The sequence below is a fragment of the Acipenser ruthenus genome, chromosome 3 (assembly GCF_902713425.1).
Source record: "Acipenser ruthenus chromosome 3, fAciRut3.2 maternal haplotype, whole genome shotgun sequence".
NCBI lineage: Eukaryota > Metazoa > Chordata > Actinopteri > Acipenseriformes > Acipenseridae > Acipenser > Acipenser ruthenus.
The window spans coordinates 20,763,535-20,791,145 of record NC_081191.1 but is presented as its reverse complement, the minus strand read 5'-3'; the positions used below and the strand labels follow the sequence as shown (position 1 = coordinate 20,791,145).

The window sequence follows — 27,611 nt, the reverse complement described above, 5'->3', positions numbered from 1 at the left end:
AGACCGCACTGTGGTTGATCCCCGGAGCCAGCATCGCAGCCGTTGTGTGTGCTGATGGGCCAGGGAGGCAAAATAAGCTGATCCCTGGAGCCAGCATTACACTTCAGCCATTAACACCAGTCAGAAGGATATCTACATCATCATATGGAAGGAAACACAAATGGATGGAGACACATATGGATCACATTAGTTTACTGTAAAGCTACGTCTTAGTTGGTGCTTATCTTGGCGAGAGCCGAGTTCAAAACAGCATGAAGGTTTAACATCTACTCTCGTGTAATGGAAATCATGCCTGTTTCGATTGGCTGACCACTTAACGCGCCGCGCAAGCGATCTAGAGCAACTATGAGTCTGAGGCGCTGGAGTCTGAGCATAGGGAATGGCTCTGGGATAATTGGAGGATAGGAGAGACCGGGGCTCCCAGCCCCGCGGACGGTTCAGTCCAGCTATCTGGAGAAGCTGCACCGGTAAACAAATCTCACAAAAGGAGGCATCTCCCAGCGCAGAGGACGCGTTCTGCATGCCCAGGCACCGGACACAGAGGAGTTGCCTGTCCTCTGGAGGAAGCTTCCTGCCGCAGGATGTGCATGCATGGAACTTTTGTATGTTCGTCATCATGGTCATCCAGAAATGGAGGCGCTGGGGCTCTAAGGTCTTGAGGGCGCTGAAGCACCGAGAGAACCAATCTTCAAGTGCGTCTAATGCCGGGGCGTCGAGGCACCAAGGCTCTGAGGTCCTGAGGGTGTAGAAGCATCGAGGGCATCTGACTAGAGCACTTAGGTACCGAGGGAGCCGAAGCAACAAGGGTACCGAAGGTATCGGGGGTCTGAGGCCTAGATGCACGAGGTGCGGAAACACCAAGAGCTTCCAAACACTGGAGCAGTCAGGTACCGAGGGTGCAGGAACACCGAGGTCACTGATTGCAGGAAGGCTCTGAGGCACCGAGGTGCCGAAGCACCGAGTGCACCGAGGCTCCAATAGTTGCCGAAGCACCGAGGAGCAGCTAAATAATGGGGTACCGAAGCACAGAGGGCACCACATGCACCGAGGCTCTGAGGCCCCGAGGGTGTTGAAGCACAGAGGGCGTCTGACTGGAGCACGAGGGCGCCGAAGCACCAAGGGCACAACGTGCACCGAGGCTGTTAGGTCCTAATGGTGTCAAAGCACCAAGGGGCATACGAGCCACGAGGGCTGCACCACAGCACCGAGGGCACCATGTGCACCAAGGCTCTGAGGCCCCGAATGCCGAAGCACCAAGGGCCTGCAACACGGGGGCATCAGGGGCGCCGATGCACCAAGGGCACGGAGGGTCTGAGGTCCCATGGGTGCCGAACACCAGGGGCACCTAACGCCTGAGTACTAAAGTGCCTGGGCGCTAAAGCACCAAGGCACAGGGAATCTAAGCACCGAGGGCGCCGAAACACCAAGGCTCCAAGGCACCGAGGACATCGCTCACCGAGGGTTCAAGCACCAAGGGTACTGGGGACAGACGCCTAGCCTTAACTGAGTGCAGTCACACAACCCAGAGTAGCACATAGCATACGCCGGGGTGGATACACAGGCTCAATGACTACAGCAGGCAATACGAGAGCAGTCTGAAAAGTGCACAGTGCTGCACCAGGGTACAGCTTGGGCGATAGCCTGGCCTTAACCGCATGCAGACACATGACTGGGGCAGCGTGTAGTGTACGCCGGAGTGGAGCACAGGCTCAAGAGCTGCGGTAGGCGTGTGCTGGACTGCTAGATTAAAAATAAGAAAGACAGTACTCTCTGTTTTTATTATTTTTTAACTGCAAGCGCAGTAGAAGAAAAAAAACACACACGCACACACAACAGCCAAGCCTGCGGGTAGAATGAAGTTTTTTTGTTGTTCTTTTAAGCCAAGGGCACCGAGCGGGTGGGCCGAGACAACTGGCGGAGTCGACTCAACAGTGGAGGAAATCATGTGTCTATTTTTTTTTTAGCTGCAAGTAGCAGAAGAAATAACATATAACATCAGAAGCTGTGGGTTAGAAAGCAGTCTTCAGAGCAAGCGATGCAGACTGGTGAAAATAGAGAAATACAACGAAGCGCAGTTGTGCAGTGATTATAGATCAGTTCAGAAGCTGAGCTACTGATTCTGGGGAAGTGGCAAGCCGACTTCCAGTAATATTTTTAAAAAATAAAGGCTCTTTCATACAGACTCAATCACAGCACAGTGAGCTCTGTGGAGTGCTATTTGTTCCCTCGGAAGGTGGAACAGAGGACGTCACTCCCCGGAGGTGCCTATCGGCATCTCTGATATAAAAGGCTCAGTGAATACCTGACTTGTCGCAGGCATATCCCAAAAGTATTGTTGGTGGTCATCTTCAAATTGAAAGGGAACAACTGATTCTTGAAATGTAGTTTGTTGTTTGCACATCACTGGTTGAAACTGTGTGCCACATGATCAGATGTAGAGCTCCCTGCTGAATGAAATGTGTGTACTGGTTAGTTCTCATGTTTCATAAAATGTTGTGATGATCAGGGGATGTGTTGTGTTGTGTAAATAACAAGTAACTGTACCGCACACCCCATTATTGGCAATTGGAATTTCAAGAACACTGGTTGGCTGCCCCAGGGCAGAGCTAATGAGGGAGTGGTTGGTGGATTATGGGAACCTGTTTTGCTTTTTTTTTTTTAAGGGGGGGGGGGAGGGGGGTAGAAAGTCGTGATTAGTGTGACATTACAGGTCTTCCACTAGCTGGCAACTGTGTGTGTGTGTGTATGTGTGGGGGGTATTTTTCAAACAATTAGCAACTGCAACCTGATAGCATTTCTAATGCTGTCTGGGTACCCAGTTGTGGGCAGCTCCTTTCTTAAGAGCAGCCTAAATAAAAAGTATCCAAGTACTTTATTATTGCCTCTTGGCTTCTTGCTGCAGTATGTTATTCTGCATTTGTATTCCCCATAACTAATAACCCCTGAGACTGGCCTGATAAATAGCTAGACTGATTATTTCATTGACACTTCATTAGCATAGTGTGTCCTTTAGCATCTGTTCAGGCATGCCATCTACAGCATATGTATTTTAAACATTGACATGCCACATAGGTAAACATTTTACTGTAGCTTAACAGGATTGGTTTGTTTGTCACTTCTGGTATGAAAAAATGTTCCTTGTCAGTTTTTCTTTTCAATTTTTTCTTATTCAGTTTCACTTTTTAAGTTAATCAGTTTTACTTTTTTGACTACCCCCCAAATGGCTGTCAAACCTTTGTATTATAAAAAAAACAACTGTGTGATAGAAATGTTTGTTCTTGCTTCCAGAATGCACAAACTAATCAACTGTGATGCCACTGGAAATCATGCAGAAAATTGCCTAAATCTGGTTTTCAGGACATTGCATTCCCTGGGTTATTATTATTATTATTTCTTTTGGCAGGTGCCTTTATCCAAAGCGACTTACACGCATTACAGGGTAATAAAAGTTTACAATGCAAAACAATATTTAAATACAGTATAGTTTAGAGTAAGTGCAAATTATACTACTAAAATACAGTATATGTGACAATATATATATTGTGGAAGGGTGGTTAATTCACTGACACAGGAGACAGAAAACTTAACACTAAACACAGCTTGGATGCACGATTTATTGTTGTCCACAATGTGGCACTGTTATCCTATAATTACCAGCAATGGTACAAGTTTCACAGATCAGCTTGGGTACACTCACAGGTGTACGAAACAATAATCAAAACAGACGGTACAAAGAAGAAAATAAAATAAAACACTGTTAACAAAACTACAAAATAAAGGTGCTGCACTCTGCAGCGTTTCTCCGACCGTCGCTACCTGCATGACTCGAGACTCCGACCTACGCTCTCCAGTTCCCTGAACTGCATAGATTAAAAATATACTTTTGGGGGTCTGCCCAAGGTTTTCCCCGCTACTGCTATATTTCTTTTCTTATTTTGTTTTATTTTATTCTGTTTGTGGGTGGTCTCCTTTCGTCTCTTGGTCTGGCCGTAAAGCTTCTGCTCGCTCCTTTACATCCTATAGGGGCAGATCTGAGGGAACAACAGAGCGTAATTTATAGGTTCAGCAATCCCCCAAGGCCCGCCTCTCAGCCACTCAGAGAGAGGGAAATCCAACATACCCTCTTCCCCGTGTCATTGCCATGACTGATGGGCGGATCTTACGAGGCTGCTGTCCTCTTCCTGCAGCACCATGCATACGTCAAACAGTCAGTACAGATCTCCCCTGTTTTATATATATATATATATATATATATATATATATATATATATATATATATATATAGTGAGAGACAGAGCAGTCTTGAAGTTCTCTGGTAGCTGTTTCCACCACATGGGGGTTAGAGAAGAGAAGGAGCGGGCACAGGATAGAGCGTGAAGGGAAGGCATGGCCAGTCAGCCAGTAGAGGAGGAGCAGAGAGGGAAAGAGGGGGTGTAGGGAGGCACAAGGGATTGGAGGTAGGGGCAGTGTGGTGAAGAGAACAAGGGTCTTGAATTAAATGTGAGCAGATAAATAGGTATCCACTGGAGAGTGTGAAGCAGAGGGGTAGCATGAGAATAGCGAGGTTGGGAGAATACGAGATGAGCAACAGAAAGGAGATGTGGGAGTCAAAGGAGGGAAAGGAGAGGAAGATCTGGGCATCAGCAGCGTAAAGGCAGTAGAAGAAGCCAAAAGAGGAGATAAGAGGACCTAGCGAGTGGATATAGAGTGAGTTGATGTTTGGAGAAAGTCTGGTGAGGCATACAAAGAAAAGAACACCATACCTACTTGTGGCGGAGTGTCCCGCCCCTATGTATTATTATTTGTATTTTTGTTTGCGGCGCGGATAAAAGCGTCTTTTATTATATTTAAAAACCCGTGAGGATGCATGGCTGATCAGCTACTGATTATTTAAGTAGCTGACAGTCATGCATCCTTACCAAACGCATGCAGACTCTGGCCGAGGGATAATAAGATAATTAACAACTAGTTAATCCCTCGGCCAGAGTATATAAACCTGCAGCTCTCTGCACTCGGGGTTGAGTGTAGAGGAGAGTACGGGAGAGCGGAGAGAGAAAGAGTGCGAGGAGAATAAGAGATAATTAACAATTGCTAAAACTTGCTAGATTAGCCAGCACGACACTTACTTGTTTGTTTGTTTATTCGTTTGGCCCTCGTGCCCTTTTGTTTGGTGTTTTGTTAAATCTTTTGTTTTTGTTTTGTTTATTAATAAATACGCTGAGTGCTGTAGCATTCAGCTTCACCCGCCCATCCACTGTTTTGGTGTCAGTTACTTCCTGGTCCGTGACGTCATCCACCTCGCCACTGCGAGCCAGACTGTCACGCTACTGTCAAGCATGGAGATGGTAATATCTTCTATGGGGCTGTTTTCCCTCTAATGGTGCAGGAAATTTAGTTCCAATACATGGTAAAATGGATTCCATAGCATACCAAAAGATAATGGCCAATCATCTGAAACCCTCCGCTACAAAACTTGGTGGCTCATCTATCTATTAATTTAATTTTCCTTGTCAGGGTATGAATACAATCAAAGATAGTTTGCAGGGCAGTAATTGTTGTTTGATGGTGTAGCCTAGCCTTGTGTTGGTGGTATGAAGAACAGACCTTTCTAAGCTAGGTAACTGTACATTGCGTTGGTGAAATGTTTGCTCAATTTATGCTGGATTCACATTGTGTTTTTAAGCTCCCTTTGATTACATTGAGATTTAAAATGACCCATAAATTCCATGCATTTCATTGGTGTTGACCGTAAAACTGGTATGCCAAGACCACAGGGGATAGAGACATGGTTTCAGAGTAACACTGTTAACACAAGTCATTCCTAATTTATTCAGTGAAAGTACAGTCTACTAAAATGATTATTTATTTATGTATATGTCTACATACTGGAGCAATTTGCTGTCACACTGTTTTCATGATTTTGGAGTGAAAATTACCTTAGGTAATTTTCTTGATATGTAAATGAGAGAGGGGGTATTGAAGTTTGTTTGAAGAAATATGTCCTTCGCCCAGTATCTTGGCATGCAATCTTTAAAACTGGTGTTGACATGAGGTCTGCAGATCGAGTATGGCAATGTGGAATGTGTTGAACTTTTGGAAGCTTAGTTTGATATTCAGGGGAGGGATTATTGAATGATTGCTCTCTCACTAGGATTATTGAATAATTGCCCATTAGATCATTCCTATATAAATCTCAGGTAAACTCACCCAGGCGTTGCTGTCACAATCCCAATTGTAATTCTACCCTCCACCTCCCCAACTTCCACCTTAATTCAGGTAGTCCCCTTGACCGGGGGTTTGAAGGACGTGGCTTTGTCACGGTCCACCCTGCTGATCCTGGCCTCGTCAGATCTGCTCCTCTTTCAGAGGGCAGTGGCTGCTTCTTCTCCCCTTGACAGGCGGGACCAGCAGCCAAATAGTCCATAATCACCTCTCACCATACCCATACAAGCAGTCATGATTCCAGCATTGAATTAGCAATTTACAGTACCCAAGGACCAATTTCTGAAGAACAGTCAACACAAGTTAAAATGTTTACTCAATGTCTTTTTAAAGACAGCATTTCAATTTGCATACTCATGTATATAACTTTCAAGACTGGAGTGAAAGTAATCCTTCCATTTATGAAATCTATAAAAGGAACAGATTGTATGGGATGCCTCCACGTCATGCTACTGTGGAGAGCAATGGAGTTATATAAATACTGTGGTTTTTAATATTCTTAATAAAATAAACCACAAAATATTCACTCTATTGAGCATGTCTGTTTAATCTTCACCACCTGGGTCTAAATTTTAAACTGCAGTTTTTAAAGGTTCAATATTAGACATCCAGCATGATGCAGCTTGAATTTTTGGAGAGATATTTTGAAGTATGTAGCATATTTAAATATCATACAACATTTGAAAAAACAAATTGTTGTGTTTCTAAGTACAATTTAATTAAGGCTGTTTTTCACTCATTTAAATGTGAAATGGATTGTATAGCACTTTACTAAAGGCACACCTTGTAAATGTTGTATATATAGAAGTAGCATTGCCTTGAATAGGGCTCCATTGAAAATACAGAGCAAAAACTGTTGCGACATTTCCTCATCAATTTGTAATGTCAGCATTAAACTGCATTTTTTTCCTCAGTATGTATTGTGACCTTTTTCAAATACAGTATTAGTATCTAACACAACTATAGTATTGAATAGGTAATGCACTTAAGTGTGCAGAAAGATATTGTATTGTGCATGTATCCAATAAGATGGAAAAAGACTCCATTTTAAGTAATCTTGCCTTTGAAATTAACTTGACATTGTATTTGAAGATTGGTTTTGAATGTTAATTAATGATAGAGTGAACAAATATTGAAGACAGTTTTAAAACTGTCAGAATTATGGAATATAACTATATTCTTCCAAAGGGAAAGCTCATAAACTTTGAGAATCCTCAATATATAAATTACTTTCAAAAGGGTAAAAAAAAAAGTCTGTTTTAAGTTAAAGAATGAAAAATGGAGAACCAAACTGTACTACTTCTTCTTATGTATTTCTTAGCAGACGCCCTTATCCAGGGCGACTTACAATTGTTACAAGATATCACATTATTTTTACATACAATTACCCATTTATACAGTTGGGTTTTTACTGGAGCAATCTAGGTAAAGTACCTTGCTCAAGGGTACAGCAGCAGTGTCCCCTACCAGGGATTGAACCCACGACCCTCCGGTCAAGAGTCCAGAGCCCTAACCACTACTCCACACTGCTGCCCCAAAGTCCTTACTTCAAAGTCCTTAAATGAAACACCTGATTTCTTTATTTCTGGTTTTGTAACCTTAAAAGATTTTGATATATATATATATATATATATATATATATATATATATATATATATATATATATATATATATATATATATATATATACAGTACTGTGCAAAAGTTTTAGGCAGGTGTGAAAAAATGCTGTAAAGTAAGAATGCTTTCAAAAATAGACATGTTAATAGATTAGATTTATCAATTAACTAAATGCAAAGTAAGTGAACATAAGAAAAATCTACATCAAATCAATATTTGGTGTGACCACCCTTTGCCTTCAAAACAGCATCAATTCTTCTAGGTACACTTGCACATAGTTTTTGAAGGAACTCGGCAGGTAGGTTGGCCCAAACATCTTGGAGAACTAACCACAGTTCTTCTGTGGATTTAGGCAACCTCAGTTGCTTCTCTCTTCATATAATCTCAGACAGACTCGATGATGTTGAGATCAGGGCTCTGTGGGGGCCATACGATCACTTCCAGGACTCCTTGTTCTACTTTACGCTGAAGATAGTTCTTAATGACTTTCGCTGTATGTTTGGGGTCGTTGTCATGCTGCAGAATAAATTTGGGGCCAATCAGATGCCTCCCTGATGGTATTGCATGATGGATAAGTATCTGCCTGTACTTCTCAGCATTGAGGAGACCATTAATTCTGACCAAATCCCCAACTCCATTTGCAGAAATGCAGCCCCAAACTTGCAAGGAACCTCCACCATGCTTCACTGTTGCCTGCAGACACTCATTCGTGTACCGCTGTCCAGCCCTTCGGCGAACAAACTGCCTTCTGCTACAGCCAAATATTTCAAATTTGGACTCATCAGTCCAGAGCACCTGCTGCCATTTTTCTGCACCCCAGTTCCTGTGTTTTCGTGTGTAGTTGAGTCGCTTGGCCTTGTTTCCACGTCGGAGGTATGGCTTTTTGGCCGCAAGTCTTCCATGAAGACCACTTCTGACCAGACTTCTCCAGACAGTAGATGGGTGTACCAGGGTCCCACTGTTTTCTGCCAATTCTCAGCTGATGGCACTGCTGGACATCTTCCGATTGCGAAGGGAACTAAGCATGATGTGTCTTTCATCTGCTGCAGTAAGTTTCCTTGGCCGACCACTGTGTCTACGGTCCTCAAAGTTGCCCGTTTCTTTGTGCTTCTTCAAAAGAGCTTGGACAGCACATCTGGAAACCCCTGTCTGCCTTGAAATTTCTCCCTGGGAGAGACCTTGCTGATGCAGTATAACTACCTTGTGTCTTGTTGCTGTGCTCAGTCTTGCCATGGTGTATGACTTTTGACAGTAAACTGTCTTCAGCAACCTCACCTTGTTAGCTGAGTTTGGCTGTTCCTCATCCAGTTTTATTCCTCCTACATAGCTGTTTCTGTTTCAGTTAATGATTGTGTTTCAACCTACATATTGAATTGATGATCATTAGCACCTGTTTGGTATAATTGTTTAATCATACACCTGACTATATGCCTACAAAATCCCTGACTTTGTGCAAGTGTACCTAGAAGAATTGATGCTGTTTTGAAGGCAAATTGTGGTCACACCAAATATGGATTTGATTTAGATTTTTCTTCTGTTCACTCACTTTGCATTTAGTTAATTGATAAATATAATCTATTAACATGTCTATTTTTGAAAGCATTCTTACTTTACAGCATTTTTTCACACCTGCCTAAAAATTTTGCACAGTACTGTGTGTATATATATATATATATATATATATATATATATATATATATATATATATATATATATATACATATATATACATACACTTACTTTAAGTATGCATCATAGGGCAACTCATTTGATTTAATGTGAAAAATCGTACTTACAATAGCATCAGAAATGATTTCTACTATTATTTAACCTGGTATACATTGACTGATATAATTAATGTTAACTCATATTTATGTGTAAAAAAACATTTCTTTTATTTCTTTTCTTATTTAACACAAAAAACTATTGTAGTTAATACATTATTTTCTATTTTCTTTTCTTCTAGTAAAAACATGTGGGTCCAATCTTCAGGGACCAGCTGGTACATTTACTTCACCCAATTTTCCTTTCCAGTATGACAGTAATTCACAGTGTGTCTGGATAATTACCGCTCTAAACTCCAATAAGGTAAGGACAATTCTTAACTACAAACTACAATGGTGATTGTATAGACCTTTTTAGATTTGTCTGTATAGTTTCTTATTAAAACCTGAGTGCCCAGTTTTTATTTAGTTTAAATACTGATGTTAGCTCACAGAGCTCAGATGTTAGATTCCAGATTTTTTAATTTATGTTCACATTTGGATGGGATTCATAAAACTTTAACTCATGCTTTACGGATACAATTGAATATTGTTCACATAAGTAAATTCAGCACAGAGCAGCAATACTTAAACAGCAGTGGGCAGCAATCACTGAAGTGAGTGATCCATTTTACTTACAAGATGGAGTGTGCCAATTCAGCACTTTAATTGCTATTTTTAATGTAATTTGTAATTCCAACATGTACCAAACAACACTGACTCATACCTTGGGTTTTCCTGCAAGTACTAGAAGATATCTAAGTTCACTAAAAAGTGTTGACAAGTTGCTGAATAAGTAAGTGAATTATGGATGTATTCTATTCCATGGGCCCTATTCACAAAATGTATATGCCGAAACATCATTTTTTTACCACTAAACTGTGGCTCAAGAACCATCTGTCCTGATCAACAACAGAAGGGTCTATTTTAATGATTTGAATGGAGCTGATCTAAATAGTATTTTTTTTACTGCATCCGTCTATTTGTGGCAAAGTGGTTTGCAGTGCGCAGGTGTAGAGGTGATGTGATTACGAAACAGAAGACAGACAAGAAAGTTCACGATCCAAACAGAACGTTTATTTTTATAATCCCGGTCTGGCGACCGCAAAGAATAATCCCAAAGGGTTACAGTCCTGAAAGAATAAACACAGTGTAACACACACACACACAATCACAAGTCCAGAGTGAGTGCTAACGTGCAAGTGGTAAAATACAGTTTACTCGTGTACAGTTGTGAAGTGTTGTCCAGGTTGGTGCTGGCCTTAAGCGACAGCTCCTGGTACATGTTAGCCATCTAATAAAAAACAAGTGTATAATTAGACATGACAAAACAAGCAAACAGTAAACACTCATGGTACAATTTGGTTTTCCTTTAGTGGTTCACTCTTAACCATAACAAAGGAACAGATCACCTAGTCACGCTCCCTTGGTTAGCGAGTGCAACCGTTTCTCCTCCAATCCGCGGTTGCCACATTGCTTCCTTTCTGGGGTGATGACTTGGTGTACCGTAGCTCCGCCCCCTTTCTAGATAGCCGACATCCACCTTTCCCATGGAATGAATTGTCAGACCAGCCAGTCTGGGGCACACTGTTCCCTTTACACTGCGTCCTCACAGGTCAGGAGGGAGATTTATAACCAAGATTCATTCTTTCTTTGTCACACTATGTTAACCCTTTGTAGTCCATTTATTAAGTGCGCATCAGGTCCAATTTATTTTCACACGCGCAGTTAATTTTAGACGCTGATGCAGTATCAGCCAGCTTGTTTCCTTATGACCGCCCATATGGGATGCCAGGGGCAGGTATGACTATTCATGAGATACGCCTTTTTTTCTTTCTTTTTTTTTAATCGGCTTGTCTCGGCTACTGTCGCTCCCAATGAATGGTTTTCTCGGCTTTTTCCGGAGAAAAAACGACTAGAAACCCATTTTTTTGATGATGTCGGATAGGGTCCGACAATGGACCGGATAGGAATAATTGCAATGTCGGACCAGGTCCGACAATGGACCGCAAAGGGTTAATAAGGGGGTCAATAAATCACCCCTTTGGGAAGGATAAAGGAAATGTATTTATTTATTTTTAAAGAATTAAATTATAAGGTTATTGTTGAAATGCAGTGGTTGTTTAAATATATGGTTGAAAAGTAATATTCATTCAAAAAAATATACAACACATTTACTGTTTAAACTATACCATACTGCTGCTAAAATAAAATAACATTTCTGATAAAAGCATGAAGTTTAATTTTACTGTAGCTTTTCTGTTTAATTCAACAATTTTCTTGGTATGTGTGGCAAGTGTGGTATTTTTTGGCTGAACAAAAGAAGAACTGAATATCATAAAACTGTCCGAGATAAACTTGGTTCCTGTACATTGAAACAGATAATTGATTTAGGTCCTAGCATTCATTTGCTTAAGGCTATAGCTTGAACATTTAAATATATTAATTCTACAACAGTTTGCATCACAACTGTTCAAACAGTTTGGCTGATGTTGCAGGCCTTGTTTGAACATCTTCCAAGAAAACATGTGGGTGATGTGGAAGGCAATGACCATATATTTAGTATCCCTTTTTTAAATTTGCTAGAATGAACCCCATGTATTAGCCATCAACTGTCAGGAGAAAAATAAACCAAATGGGCAAAATGGAAACTTGTATGGCCTGAATTTGTTGGTCAACAAAGCTGAGTAACACGGCATTGGCATATCTCTTTCTGCAAAGGTACTTAATTCAGGGGGGGGTGGCAGCCGGGACATTTGTCCAGGTTAAAATAAATAAATGAATAAATTAAAATTCGCTATTTTACAGTTTGAAATCCAATTCACTTGCCCCGTTATTGTGCTAACTAAACACTGGTGTCTCTTACTGGCCACATGCATGCAGAGAGAGAGAGAGAGAGAGAGAGAGAGAGAGAGAGAGAGAGAGAGAGAGAGAGAGAGAGAGAGAACAAATGGAGAAACTTAGCAGTGCAGTGAAATGAAAAATAAAAAACAAAAGGAAAAGCAAGCTTGTGAAAGATGGTTTTAAATCCCTTAAGGATGAAGTAACGACAACAAATGAACATGATCACCCAGTCGACGAGGGTTTTTGCAGCACTACTGATCCTAACGACGGGCACGAAGAATTGAAAAGTAATGAAGGGGTCTGATCCAGTCTATCCATACCACCAATTAACAATCAATGTAACTTTAATCTGCCTTTAAGGATCAGGCTGAATGGAATGTACTCATGAATTTAAAGATTGTACTTATAAACTAAAAGTATGGTGAAAACAAAAAACAAATCTGTGTTCACTAATTGTAAATATACTATTGGATTGGATTGGCAATTTAGTATGTTATTATTAACTGTGGTATATTAGTAGATTCTGCCAATTGTTGTACTGCAATTATCAAAATCGGGTGGGAGGTTAATTATTATTATTTTTGTACTTGTTTATTTACTTTCTTCCTTTCTATACACCTGCCCAGGGACAGACAAAGACAATTAGCTCATAGCTAAATCTGGGTGCAATACATCTTATGATAAATAAATACATAAATAATAAATAAATGTGGATGAACCGCTTCGCATATACTGGACAGAAGTCATTGCCAGAATCAGAGTGACAAGTATTTTGCGTCCGAGAGAAAAAAAAGAAACGAATCCTGGCCGCTGAACTAACTTATACATTCTGCTACACAGGACAAAATATAAGCTCAGCTTTTCGCAGCTGACTTGTGCAAGTGGAGCGGAGAGGGCAGGTGGTGGTGTAGAGAGAGATGAGGGTCTGGAGGTAGCTGGGTGCAGTCTGGTCAAGGCATCGGTAGGCGAGTACAAGTCTTGAACTGGATGCAAGCGGTGATCGGGAGCCAGTGGAGATAGCGGAGTAGTGGAGTAGCGTGGGAGAAGCAAGGCAGAGAGAACACCAGGCGACCATTGTTTATAATAATAATAATAATAATAACACTATGTAACACAATTTTTGTTCCTGGGTAGTAAGTGTTATTTCCTAATTGCTTATGCCTCAAAAGTATAGAAAATGGCTATTATTCCCCAAAACTTTGCTTTTGTGACCAGGACAGTGATATTTTGAAATTACCTATTTCCAATTTAAAAAAAAGGGGCGAAATTGTGTCTTTTCGTTCACATCAAGTCAGAAAAAAACAACATATGAATCCAAATTAACATGTATTTATACTAAAGTAATACAAAAATGACTACAAAAGATTTAGAAGTGAGTAGTTTTTCAAGATTTACGATTATACTGTAAATCACTTTCACGAATCAGCCCCCAAATGTAGTCTCCCATCATGTTCTTGTTATATTGTCCTTGGTAGCGGCGTTCAAAGTCCAGTATATCCTGGTGGAAGCGCTCGCCTTGCTTCTCCGAGTACGCTCCCATGTTCTCCTTGAACTTATCAAGATGAGCATCAAGGATATGGACTTTGAGGGACATCCTACAGCCCATTGTGCCGTAGTTCTTCACCAGTCTCAACCAGCTCCACATAGTTTTCGGCCTTGTGATTGCCCAGGCAGCCCCGAACCACTGCGACAAAGCTGTTCCAAGCCGCTTTCTCCTTACTAGTGAGCTTCTTGGGGAATTCATTGCACTCCAGGATCTTCTTTATCTGTGGTCCGACGAAGACACTGGCTTTGACCTTTGCCTCAGACAGCTTAGGGAAGAAGTCTTGAAGGTACTTGAAGTCTGCCGACTCCTTATCTAGAGCTCTGACAAATTGTTTCATAAGGCCCAATTTGATGTGCAGTGGTGGCATCAGCACCTTCTGGGGGTCCACCAGTGGCTCCCATTTGACGTTGTTCCTCCCCACAGAGAACTCGGTCCGCTTGGAAGGGTCCACCATGCAGAAGTAGCAGTTGCTTGAGTGGTCAGTGGGTTCCTGCCAAATTCCTGGGATAGCAAACTTCATGGCTCTCTTTTCCCCTCTGTACCATCCTACAAAAATACATTTATTTCACCCATGACTAATGTGTAAGAGATTCTCGCAACATTTTTCATATATGATATATTTTTTGAATAACATTGAAAATTGTAAAACATTTTAAAATTAAAAACTTTTACAATTTTAAAAATTAACAAATTTTATAACATAAAATTCCGAGCAACAATTGTCCAACTTACCTTCCAGAGTTTTTTTGCAGTGCTCGCAGGTGAAATGAGGTGCCCAGGGTTTGTCTTGATCCCCGACAGGCATGCCGAAATATGCCTTGTAGGCCTCACACATCTTAGCAGATGCTTCCACGGAGTACTGTTTCGCTGTTGTCTTGATAAATTGGCTGCAGACATAGCAAAATGCGTCTGCCGGATGCTTGCAGCGTCTTGATGCCATCTCAGAAAAATGCAGATATGTATCCACTTAGGCAGCTGGAACTAAACTGAACTGGTAGGCTTAAGGCCCCTGTATTTATACTACTATTTATACTACTACTACTACTATTACTGGAAAGTTCTAGAAGTTACTCCAAGTTTACTCAGCACTGAATCTATCTGGAATATTCTGGAAAATAGGTAAATTTCAAAATATCACTGTCGTGGTCACAAAAGCAAAGTTTGTGGGGAATAATAGCCATTTCCTATATTTTTGAGGCATAAGCAATTAGGAAATAACACTTACTACCCAGGAACCAAAAAAAATAATAATAATTGTTACACGGTGTAATTATTATTATTATTATTATTATTACTTTATAAAAAATATAGTAGTCATTAGACAGATCATAAGCATTAAACACACTCACACACATGTAAATTATATAAACACACACACACACACACACACACACGTAAATTATTATACATGACTATATTATGTATTTTGATGACAGTATTTGTCTGGCTGAGATGAATTATTTTGTTACATGGCATATCATTGCCTCACATTCGCTGTGACAGAAAGAGACACTTATTGCAAAGCGGGAAGTTTTTGTTTTCTTGTCTGCACACACTTCCCTGCACCTGTGTTACCAGGGGAAGTCAGAAAGCAATCGGCACAGTGCAGAAACAAACTAAATACTGATAAAAGCCTAGTGTATCAATACAAAAATAAGTTTAAAAAAGTAAACGTCAATACTAATTCAAAAGTATTCATAGCCTTTGATGCTATTATAGTATTGTCTACAAGGTGATAGAAATTTCAATATGATAATGCAGAACCTAATTCTAGAAAAGATGAGAAAATGCTGGATTGTAGGTGAACATTCTTAGAGAGTATAAAAGGGTTAGGCATAGGATGATTGCTGTCATTACCAATAAGTCAATATTGGGAAAAAGTAAAGAGCTATCTGAAGACCTTAGGCAGAAAATTATTTATTGTTGTAAAGCTGGAGAAGGATACAAGAAGATGACCAAGCATTTGAGTATCCCAGTTTCAACTATTGTTTCTATTATCAGCAAGTATAAAACTTATGGTACTGTCCCAACGCTGTCACAAGGTCCTTTCACCAAAAACAAGTAGAAGAATTGTGAGGAAGGTTAATAACAATCCGAGATTGACTGTCAAAGATATTCAAAGTGAATTGGCTGCAAGTGGGACTGGTGTTTCCATTTCAACCATAGGTTGCATGGTGAAGGTCTCAATGGTCGCAGGCCAAAGAAAAAGCTACTCTTAGGAAAACGTCACAAGGACAATTGCTTAAAGTTTTCATAACGGCATTTGAATGATGCATATGAGTTATCGTCAAAGGTTTTATGGAGTGGTGAAACAAAAATCGAGCTATGTGGTCATGCTGATAGTCGTTACGTCGGGAGAAAGTCTGGTGAGACGTACAAAGAAAAGAACACCATACCTAATGTCAAGCATGGAGGTGGTAATATCTTTCTATGGGGCTGTTTTTCCTCTAATGGTACAGGAAGTTTAGTTCCAATACATGGTAAAATGGATTCCATAGCATACCAAAAGATATTGACCAATCATCTGAAACCCTCTGCTACAAAACTTGGTTTAAAGTGCAACTGGACGTTCCAACACGACAACAATCCAAAGCACATATCAAAATCTACTTCAGAATGGTTAAAGAAGGATAAAATCAAGGCTCTGGAATGGTCTAGTCTAAGTCCCAATCTAAATCTGATTGAGAATCTTTGGTATGAGTTGAAGAAGTCTGTGCACAAGAGAAGTCCTCTGAATTTAAATGAACTGGAACAATTTTGTGTTGAAGCATGGTCAAAAATCACTAAAGAATCATACCAAAAGCTCACTGATAAATATCCTCATTGTATAAAAGAGGTAAAATTATTGCTAAAGGTTTCTCAACTAGCTACTCATTTCATTTTCCTTGTCATGGTATGAATACTTTTGAATTAGGAGTTCTGCAAAAAAATTGCTGGATTAAATAATTGTAGACATCTATTTCTTGTTACTTTTTAAATTTTGCTATAAAAGATGTTTTCCTATAATTCTTTATTTTCAAGAAATTTTTAGAAATTATACATTTCCATTGGTGTATGATGGACGCAGGGAAGAAAATGTGATACCTTTTATTGGACTAACTAAATAATAATTAATCACAAGCTGTCAAGACCTCAAGCTCTCTTCTTCAGGTGAAAGTTGGAAAGAGAGATTGATGTTTACATTCAATGTAAATTCAATGGAATGTAAACATCAATCTCTCTTTCCTACTTTCACCTCTCAAGTTACAAAAGTTATAAGATTGTCTAGTGGACTTAAAATCTCCAACTGTTTTAAAGCTGAAAACAATTCAAAATGTCTAATTAAGTTAATGAATTGTTCAATTAAGGGTTCAATTAAGTAATTGAAAACTCAGTTGTAATGAAAACCAGCAGACAAGGGATCTAACTCACAGAATTTACAAAACTCCTACTTCACAGCTCACCACTAACATAGACAAAGACAAGCTTTTATACACACCCACAATACATTAATTACAAACAGTTAAACAATAATTAAGTGCACCCAGGTGATTCCCATTTAGCCTTCAGGCTTCTGGGACCTGCAGTATTTTAGCCCTAAATATATTTCTTCTAATGTGCAAAACAAATGTATATAGTGACAGGGCCCGTGCCCTGTCTGTGTGTTTGTGAGGGATTCACAGTGTGTGTGGTCATTTTGTGAACTGCTCACTTGAGTCACTTGAGTGAATATCTGTTTTTTCACACACTTAATGGTAACCTTTTAAACTGGTTGCCTGAGCTATTAACAGCTCTGTATTTGGTTTCATTGGCAAGTATAAAATATTGGTTTCCATTGAAAGTTTCTGTTTTTTAAATGAAGCAAATAATTTAGAGAAAAAATTTGCTCGGTAAATAAATGTATGAGATTTTATATAAGATATAAGATAGACTCCTTGATAGAATTGCTCCCCAAAGCCAAGCTACCACAACTGTCTTAGTTGTTTAGATGTTATGCTCCATATCTTCTTTAATTACTGTAATTTAACATCTGCAATATTCACTTGGCATGTACCTGTTGGCCCCACAATTGTAGGGCAGTGTGTATATATATATATTATCTTATTGTATTTTTATAGAGGGCATGGGCAGTATTTACTGTAAATAGGCAGTTAATTAAAGAGTGGGGGACTGTACGTTACCGTCACTGCTGCTAATGAGAAATTATGGTAACTAAAATATTTTTCTATGCGAGGTCTGTTTATATCAAAATGTTAAAAAAAAGTGGATAATGTTTAATAAAAAATATGTATGTTGTTAAAACATGATATACTACTATTGATATACATCTGTTTTAGTTGTTTTATTAATGTATAACTGTAATAAAACTAAATTTGGAAAATAAAACAAAATTTTAAAAATTTAAAGATAATAATTTCACGGGGCTCTATACATAACTTACAATTGTGTTCTTTGGAACAATAGGTAATCCAAATTAACTTTGAAGAATTTGACTTGGAGATTGGATATGACACATTAACAATTGGAGATGGAGGTGAAGTTGGTGACCCTGGAAAGGTGCTACAAGTGTAAGTGAATTTTGATATTTTACATTATACTGTGGAAAGAAATAGGCATATGAAAAAAACGTTTTTTAAAAGATGTACACAAAAAGTTTAAAAGATTTAAAAAATATATATATATATATATTTTCAGGACATTTTGGGAAAAAGCCCTTCTTCAGCTGTTTAAAAAGAAAACTCTTTTCTATTCTTCAATTCTATTTTCAATTCCATTCTTTTCTTTTTAAACAGCTGAAGAAGGGCTTTTGTCCGAAACATCCTGAAAATAAAAGATTTTTTTAATCTATTAAACTTTTTTTGTACATCTTTTAAAAAATGTTTTCTTTCATATGTCTTCAATTTTGTACACTACATTTATATATATATTCTTTTACAGGTTGCATAGGTAAATGGAAACAAACAATTTATATTAGATTGATTTGGCAATGTACATTGGCTCGCATCCAACTAATCACATGTATTTTAATAAGCCAAGTTGTTATATGATTAGCCTGCATATTCCTCATGTGTATCCATTCAAAGAGAGTACATAGATTAGAGCTGGCCATTTTTAAGATACCTCATTTCAAGAATTAAGCTTTTAGAAGCAAACCCCATGCTTAGAGGGGACATATTTGGTGGAATTAAATATAAATATAAAGATCATATAAAGTTTCTCTTTAAATTATTAATGTCAGGCTGGGACATTCAATAACTGAAACAGGTCAAGAACCTCTTAACACTGTTGGTATATTTGGCGGCTTCAAATTCTGTTCTATATTTAATAACATATTTCCTCCTTGTTATGGCTGTAGTCTGACAGGCAGCTTTGTGCCAGACCTAATAGTGAGCATGACCAATCAGATGTGGCTTCATCTTCAAGCTGATGAGAGTGTTGGATCAATTGGGTTCAAGATAAACTATAAAGGTAATATACAAGCATGTTTTTTATTTTTTTTTCCTTTTTAATGAAATACTGCCTTGTAAAAAGCCTGATTGTGAGCCATGTGTAGTCTACTGTATACAGTCGGTGCATTTTATTTACAAGTTCTAAAGTTTAATGTTTTACAGTTCCCATTTCTTTTAGAATGATTTTAAATTAAGGTGCAGATTTAGTGATTTTGAAGAAGCTTCATATCGATTATGTAAAGATGCATTTTTCCCAGTTTATTACATCCATAATAAAACAATTTCCTATACTAGTCCCTAGAAATGGCAAATGGAAATTTGGGCCCACTAATCACAAAACTAGGACTATTTTAAGGATGGGCTTTTAAACATTCTCTCATACTAAACAGTGCTTTGCAAATCCTATATAAAATAGCTGAAAAATAGTCCTTAAACATTCATTAAAGCAGTCAATAACATTTCTGAGCCTGTGGTATAAGGCTTATGTATAGTACAGGACATCTAGTGATTGCCGTAACTTATGGCAATGTAATTGTTATTACAGGGTTCCCGCGGATCCTTAAAAAGTCTTAAATTAGTTTTTCAATTTTTAAGGCCTTGAAAGGTCTTAAATATGAACGATTTTCAGTTGAAGGTCTTAAAAAGGTCTTAAATTATGTTTTTCTATAAAAATAAAAAACACGATACCAGAGTCTGATCAAGTTCTGAAAACTGCCATGCGTATCCGAGTATTAAATAAGAAACCGCCCGTACCCTAAACAATGATCGCTAGCAAACGTGATTGTAAGTAAATGAAAACATACAACAAATAAACTCGAAAATATCAGCACAAACAAGGCACAGTGAATGTTCAAGATGTAGATTTTGACTATAAACCGACTACACTTTTCATCACTGACTTCTATTAATTTACCGAACCAAAGAAGTATTATCAGTACACACTCGTCACACAAAGGACTCAGTCAAATGAAGTGAAATGTAGTAAGCACATACACCAATGCAGATCATCAGAAAGTCTATGTACTACTACTTGTAACCGGGATACACGTAGCCCGGTGATTGACACCTCCGAGGCAGAGCTGCATTTTTATCCCGAAAAATAAAAAATGATCAGTGTCTTGAAATTAGATGAGTGGCGTCTGCGATCTCCCGACGTCCCGACACATTTTTAATATGTCAGAAAATTTTAGTCCCCGACAAAGCAATTCATGAAATGTGTGAGGGGCTACGGGCCGATTTCTTGACGAATACTGCCAGTAGCCAATAGGACAAGCTGGCAGCAATGGCGACAAAGAGAAATGTTGTGCCCCGCAAGGTGTGGAGCCTCAAAATTGAGGAAAGGATGGTGGAGATGTGGCAGGAACACCCGTCTTTGACATAAGTGACATATCCTATCATGATCGCTCATTGAAGGAGCAAAGATGGTGGGAAATTCCTTTGGAACTTCAGCTACCTAAGTAAATAATTGTTATAACTTGTAAACGCCGAAGCAGATATTGTGTGTGGTAGTGTGTGCTCTCATTAGAATCAAGTTCTACAGTCACTCGTATTCGATATCCCTTTCAAACCCCTACTGTATGCTTGTATTGCTAATTTATTCAAAATACGAGGAGGAGGGGTGCGCGTCTGTGTGTGTGTGAAATAAAGAGAATGTAGATTACGTTGTTGCATATTTAAACCTATGACAAACTTGTAGTAGCCTACTATTAAAGTTGTGTTCTATTAAAGTTGTATTCTAGTCTGTTCAAAAGCGCAGCACTCGCTCGTAGTGCAAAATATTTATGAAAGTCTTCAAATTATGCATCTGAAGACCGCTTGACGGCCAATCTCCCACGCCAATCTTTTAATCTAATAAATATTTTGTACTAGGAGCGAGTGTGTTGCGCTTTTTGAACAGATTCGATTTTATTATTTTGGATGCACCTCGACTCGAGTTGGTTGAGAGCACAGACGTCAATGAAATAAATATTGACATTGCTATAGCCTAATGTTATAACTGTTATAAACTTTTTTTTTTTTTTTATCGCAATATTGAACATTTGTGCAGTATATGTCCCTGAAGTATAAGTTCTCATGCTGGAATTTGCAGAGTATGACATTAGCAATATCCACGGTCCTATTATACACACATGTACTTACATATTCAGAATACATTACTGTATGCTTTCAATTATATAGATACGAATAATGATACTGTAATATATATATATATATATATATATATATATATATATATATATATATATATATATATATATATATATATATATATATGTATTGTCAAACTATATTTAATTTAACGTGTCAGAACGTAGGTCATGTGAGAGTGCTGTTTTTTTCAGCTTTGACAGCTCTTAATGTCATTTAAGATTTCATAGATTTGAGTTGATTGTTGATCACCTGGAATGAACTGCTGCTCTATTGATTTAAGAAAGATTGAACAATAACCCTTGTCATCAACTGTTATCATTGCATTGGTACTGTATGTATTGTACTAGCATCAAAATGTTTGATTCTTTTACAATTCTTTTACATACAGCTTGAATAAATAATTGTTAGATGTTATTTGAACTAGTCACAATTTTAGTATTTACGTTTGGTATACTTGATGTGAAAATGGGTTTTAAATTTTCTAAAGATTGGTCTTAAAAAGTCTTAAAAAGGTCTTACATTTGCTCAGCTGAGAGCTGCAGGAACCATGTATTTAAAAAAAATTAACAAAATTAAAAATCCTGAACCGTTTGCCATTACTGTGCTCCTACTGCTAGTATCTGGAGCTGCTGATGTGCTGAACACATTACCACCATTTACTGGTAGAGGGCGCTCATCACAATTTCAATGTGTAGATACTGTAAATCCAGAAATATTTGCAGCCAAAATATTTGGCGAATTACACCCAGAAGACCAATTTTGCTCCAGAAATGTTGGCGACCTGTTGCCCTGAAAGTTGTATACTACTTCATAAAACTGTATGTACAAGACGAAGACCTGATGATGGTTACTGTATGTGCCTTCAAAAAATAAAAATAAATAAAATAAAACATTTTTAGTGCATTTATGCAGTGCATTTACACATAGGCTAATGTAACACGATAGGTTATCACAGGGTTTGAAAGAAAGAAAAAGACACACAATACTGCATACAAAATATAATTTACTGACAGGAAAATTAATTAAAAAATCAATCAACCAAAACTGTTTCTAATGCAATATTAACTCCAAAATAGAACTGAATGCAAATTCTGATATCATAGTAAATCAACAGAAATACAATTAGAACATATTTACCAAAGTTAAAACAGTTAAGTACAGTTTATATATATAATTTCTTACTGTACTTTCATTTAGTTAGATTTTTAGTTCTTGGGAGAACTTTCTAGCTGCATTTGAGTTCCCATTTTCAGCTGCATAGCGCCCGATTTTAGCACGACTCTCACCAGTGGTGCTGTTGAACGGACCTCGTTTAGCTCCAGATTTGCTTCGCTGTATTTCAATGACGGCTTGATTTACAGATGCTTGATAAGTCTTTGTCGGAACCATCATTTGGATCAGGAAGGCCAGGATGAGTAGAGGGGTCCTTTTGGCCCAGGACAAAATAGATTTTTGTGACATTACTCTCCAGTCAGGCCTGTTTTCCAGTCACGCTTCATTAGAACTCACTAGATACACATGCAGTAAGAGCAGGCTACTTACGCCCTCTAGCGGTTTGGATGAATTTCGTATGAGTCAACCATTGGAAATTTATATATTGGAAGCATTCATATATGCGCTAAAAATGTTTGCGATTTTTTTTGATTCGCAAAAATCGCATAATAAAAGGCTTGCAGATATTTCTGGATTTATAGTAGCACATGAGGTATATTTGATACTTTTTCCAGCATTCCTCTTCATTGGGTGTATTCAATAAAACTGTTAGATGCAAGACCTTGACACAAATAATCTAAATATCATCCACAAAAGTGTAGGCCTGCTACCACAAGAGATGCAGCAACTACAATCTCTACCTTGTGTATTTCATTTTCAGTTGTAAAGGTATTTATTACACTCTACCCGCTGAACTTTTTTAATTTGCTAAATGTCGTCTTTGAGTTTCGCTGCATTTATAATACTCTTGCTGCAATACATTTTCCGTTGTTTCAGTGTGTATGCTTGCCTAGCAGTTTCTGCTCTGTTGATGTTTATATGTGTATGGCTATTTCGATATAAACAATCCAGTTGAATTATTTCAGTATTTAATCATTTCTATTGATGTTTGTTCTGATTGTGCTTGCAATTGGTATTCCGTTTGGCTACCCAGACTTCTTCTGTTGCAGTTTTTATTTATTTATTTATTTATTTATTTTTTTTTTACTGTTATTAAGCACTGCCATCTGTTGAAAAATGTTGGCATTGTGCGCCTGATAACAGCATGTATGAAATAATATTTTGTAAGATGTTGTCCCTGGTGCCTACTAATGTAGTGTCAGGGATGGTGTTTCTTTCAGCCGATATAGTGCATCTAACAAAGAATAATACAGTGAGTATTAGGAAAATTGTTAACAGGCTGATGAAATAATTCTTCTTTCCATGATAAGACTGAAAATAAATGACATACATTGAGCCCTATCAAGAAAACATTACAGTCAGTTATTTTTAGCAGTACATGCTCAGATTAGATAATGTAACAGGTTTCCAACCTTCAAGCATGAATTATCCTCATTTAATATGAGCTACATTTTTTATCGCTGATTATCTCCCTCAGCATGAGGTTTCATAATAAATTAACATCAGTGACAAATTGTTTGTCAGTTTCCCTCATGAATGTAAGTGATTCAGGTGTAGCCACGTAGACTGTCTCTCAGTGTATAAATCCCTCAGAATTTAAGGAGTAGATACAAATGTTACCCATAAAAAAGACCAGGAGAGACAATTGTAAACATTTAAAGTTGGAAAAACATTGCCAAACAATGTTGCATATAGTACACATCAATAACACTACAGCTTGCTTTTTAATACCGTCATTACATGTGTTAATTCAATGAGGTTTATTCCTGCTATTGGATCTCATAAAGCATGCAGTTAGATCAATCAAGAAATTGAAAAGCATTCTCTGATAAAACAAGGATTATGCCAAACTTGTACCTGATTCGTTGCCAGTGTTTCACTAGTTTAGGAGTGACGAAATTATATGGACATGAAAAAGCAGGAATCACTTAAATACAAATAAATGAATGCAAAGCTGAGTTTTTTGTTTCCACAGCTAGCACTGCAACACATGACTTTCACAAGCTGTGAAAACTCTCATGTCAGTGCCACAACAGTAATGCTAGCCAGTAACAGCCGCTCCTGGGCATAGTTTTAGTATTAGCTTTATTAGTTTAGTATTAGTTTTAGCTAGGGTTGCCACCTGGCCCCATAATTCTGGAACACTTTGGGACGGGACATTGTTTTTAAGTTGCCCTTAAACTGAAAGAAATAAACACGTGAATTGAACACTAAACACTTGCTTAATTTATACGACTTCTTAATTATCCGAATCATTGTGATAATGCATATCTTACAAAATAAAAAAGCATCTTGAATAAACGTATGTTGATTTATTCAAGGTACTTTTTTATTTTGTAAAATTAGTATTTCAGTTATCAATATGTAAAAGTTGCTATTTATATCCTGTTAATTAGTAATACATTTACACTGCCTCTCCCAATTAAATAATAACACTGATCAGGTGTTCACGCTATCTGGTTTCAGGAATAGTGAACAGTCGGTCAGTATTTATGATTTGAGCGGTAGAAGGCGATATACAATTAGAAACTATAAAGAAACTTTAAAATATATATTTTTAAAACTGTTAATAAAATAAATAAATGTTGATGATGATACTTATTTATTTATTTAATTTGTTAAAAGCTATTATTGTATTGTCATGCTGCCTAATTGTCATGCTGCATAATTAATCAACAGAATCAATTTAGCAAAGGTTTAGCACTCAGTTCACTTGTTGATTTCCTTCAGTTTAAAGGCAACTTCAAAATAATGTTCTGTCTCGCAGCGTTCCAGAATTATGGGGCAAGGTGGCAACACTAATAGTAGCACAACATTTCTGAAAGATGTAGCCCATAGATATACTGTATCTGTATTGTAGCTGCACTAAACTAATACAACACCAGGGCTGCACTTAAGTATGCAATGTACTGGTAAACATTTTAGTATCAGTGGTACTGGTAGTTTTAGCATAAGAAGGAGACCTGGGGCTATAATTGAGGTATAGAGCACTGTGACAGAGTATAGACTGTGCACATGAGGTGCCCGTGTGGGTGTGTGTGGGGGTGGGGGTGTGTGTGTGTGTGTGTCTGTTAGTGAGAGTTTGGTGGCCTGCGGCCATCTTGGTGAAGAGACAGTCTTTAACCAAGATGGCCACTGTTTGCAAAGCCACATGATTGTTGATTGTTTGATTGAATAAATAATTGTTTGATTGAGAGTGAATGGTAGAATGTGCAATGTGGCCAGGTAGTGGTTGATTTAATGGCTAATTGTCAATTCCCCTCCTAGACACATGGTATAAAAGGAGAACAAAGAGGTTTGTTTGTTGCGAGCATGTTGGAGAGAGTACAGTTATTATTATTTATTTATTAGCAGACGCCCTTATCCAAGGCGACTTACAATTGTTACAAGATATCACATTATTTTTACATACAATTACATTTTTTTTTTTTTTTTTTACAAATTATTTTTTACATACAATTACCCATTTATACAGTTGGGTTTTTTACTGGAGCAATCTAGGTACAGCAGCAGTGTCCCCCCACCAGGGATTGAACTCACAACCCTCCGGTCAAGAGTCCAGAGCCCTAACCACTACTCCACACTGCTGCCCATGGAGAGAGTAGAGGAAAGAGCCAAAGAGCGCACCGGGATAACACATTTTAAATGTGTTTGAGTAGTGTTTTGTTTAAACCGTTTTTTTTTTCTGTTCCTGTGTTTTGTTTATTTGTTATTTGATGATTAAAAGTGTGCAAAAACACTTAAACTGCAGTTCTGTGTCTGCCTCATATTTCAAAGGGCGCAGACCTGCCTTTCCGCGGGACACTATGCCACAGGCACACTTTAGTAAATAGTAGTGATGCACAGGATTCAATTAACAATAATCAACCTCCACGCCTCATTTCCTCAATCAGCCAAGAGTAGTCTTTTGCAGAAATGGCTAGATCTAAGATACAACTAGATGCAACAACATGGGAACCCTACAAAACACTCCTTTGGACATTAAACAAGAATGGAATGAAATATTAGCAAATATCTACAATAAACAAGGTACGGGGGCTCAGGTCCTGTCACTAAGATTATATAAAGTTTAATGTAAATGTTTTAGATTTATTTACACTTTAAATGTAAAATATGATAGACATCCTACTTATACTACTGGAAGTAGGGAATTTTATTTAAGACAAAGAGAGTTGCTAGAAATATTATTTTTTAATTAAATGCAAAATCCTTCTCTGTTTATGTTCTGGGCATTAGGGCATAGGATTATGAAGACAGCTCAGGGGGGGGGGGGGGGGGGGGTGCTTCTCTAACACCTTTCACTCCAAGCTGCATCTCTTTACAAATCTTAAGTCAAAATATAATGTGTATTCCTTTTGGTCAGTTTATATGCCAGATGCAACAATACACTTTTAACATTTTTTAAAATTCTCATTGATATTATGTGCTATTTACATCAGTGTCAAAGCTTACATACAAAGCTACCATTTCTAGTATAGTAAGATCTTCAAATCATGCAGCTCATGCTAATATGAATGTAGATATGTGCATATTTCTGTCTGCTAAGAAATAAATAATAATAATAATAATTTCATTTACAACTGAGCATAAAGATAAATTCCGTACATGTCACTCAGCTGATTCAGCACCCTGGAGAGCACCCACATGTGTCTCTTGCGCTGCTTCAGCTCTCTTACTATTTTGTCTGAGTGGAACAGCACCCTAGTTAAGAGCACATTTGTCTGAGTCAGACTGCTGATGAGACAGGATATATTATTTAGGGAGCTCCGAACAAGCTAATTGGTTGTAATGTCTCCAGCTTGCATGTGGAATGCTGCAAAACCAACCATTCTCTGCAGTAAATAGACTTATCAATCCTGTCACAGTGCAAGAATAAGAAGGACAATATAAAAAAGAAATGTGGTGTACAATATTTAACATTTA

The 27,611-nt window shown here is 38.1% G+C and overlaps 1 protein-coding gene across 3 annotated transcripts in view; it reads left to right on the top strand.

Annotated features, from left to right (window-relative positions):
- csmd3b (CUB and Sushi multiple domains 3b) overlaps window positions 1–27,611 on the top strand; it is a 472,577-nt gene that overhangs the window by 268,888 nt on the left and 176,078 nt on the right. For all 3 annotated transcript variants that reach the window (XM_059012706.1, XM_059012705.1, XM_059012704.1), the window contains exons 10-12: window positions 9,809–9,930; window positions 18,439–18,542; window positions 19,331–19,443. In XM_059012706.1, the coding sequence (XP_058868689.1) occupies window positions 9,809–9,930; window positions 18,439–18,542; window positions 19,331–19,443 (339 nt within the window). The remainder of the gene's footprint in view (window positions 1–9,808; window positions 9,931–18,438; window positions 18,543–19,330; window positions 19,444–27,611) is intronic.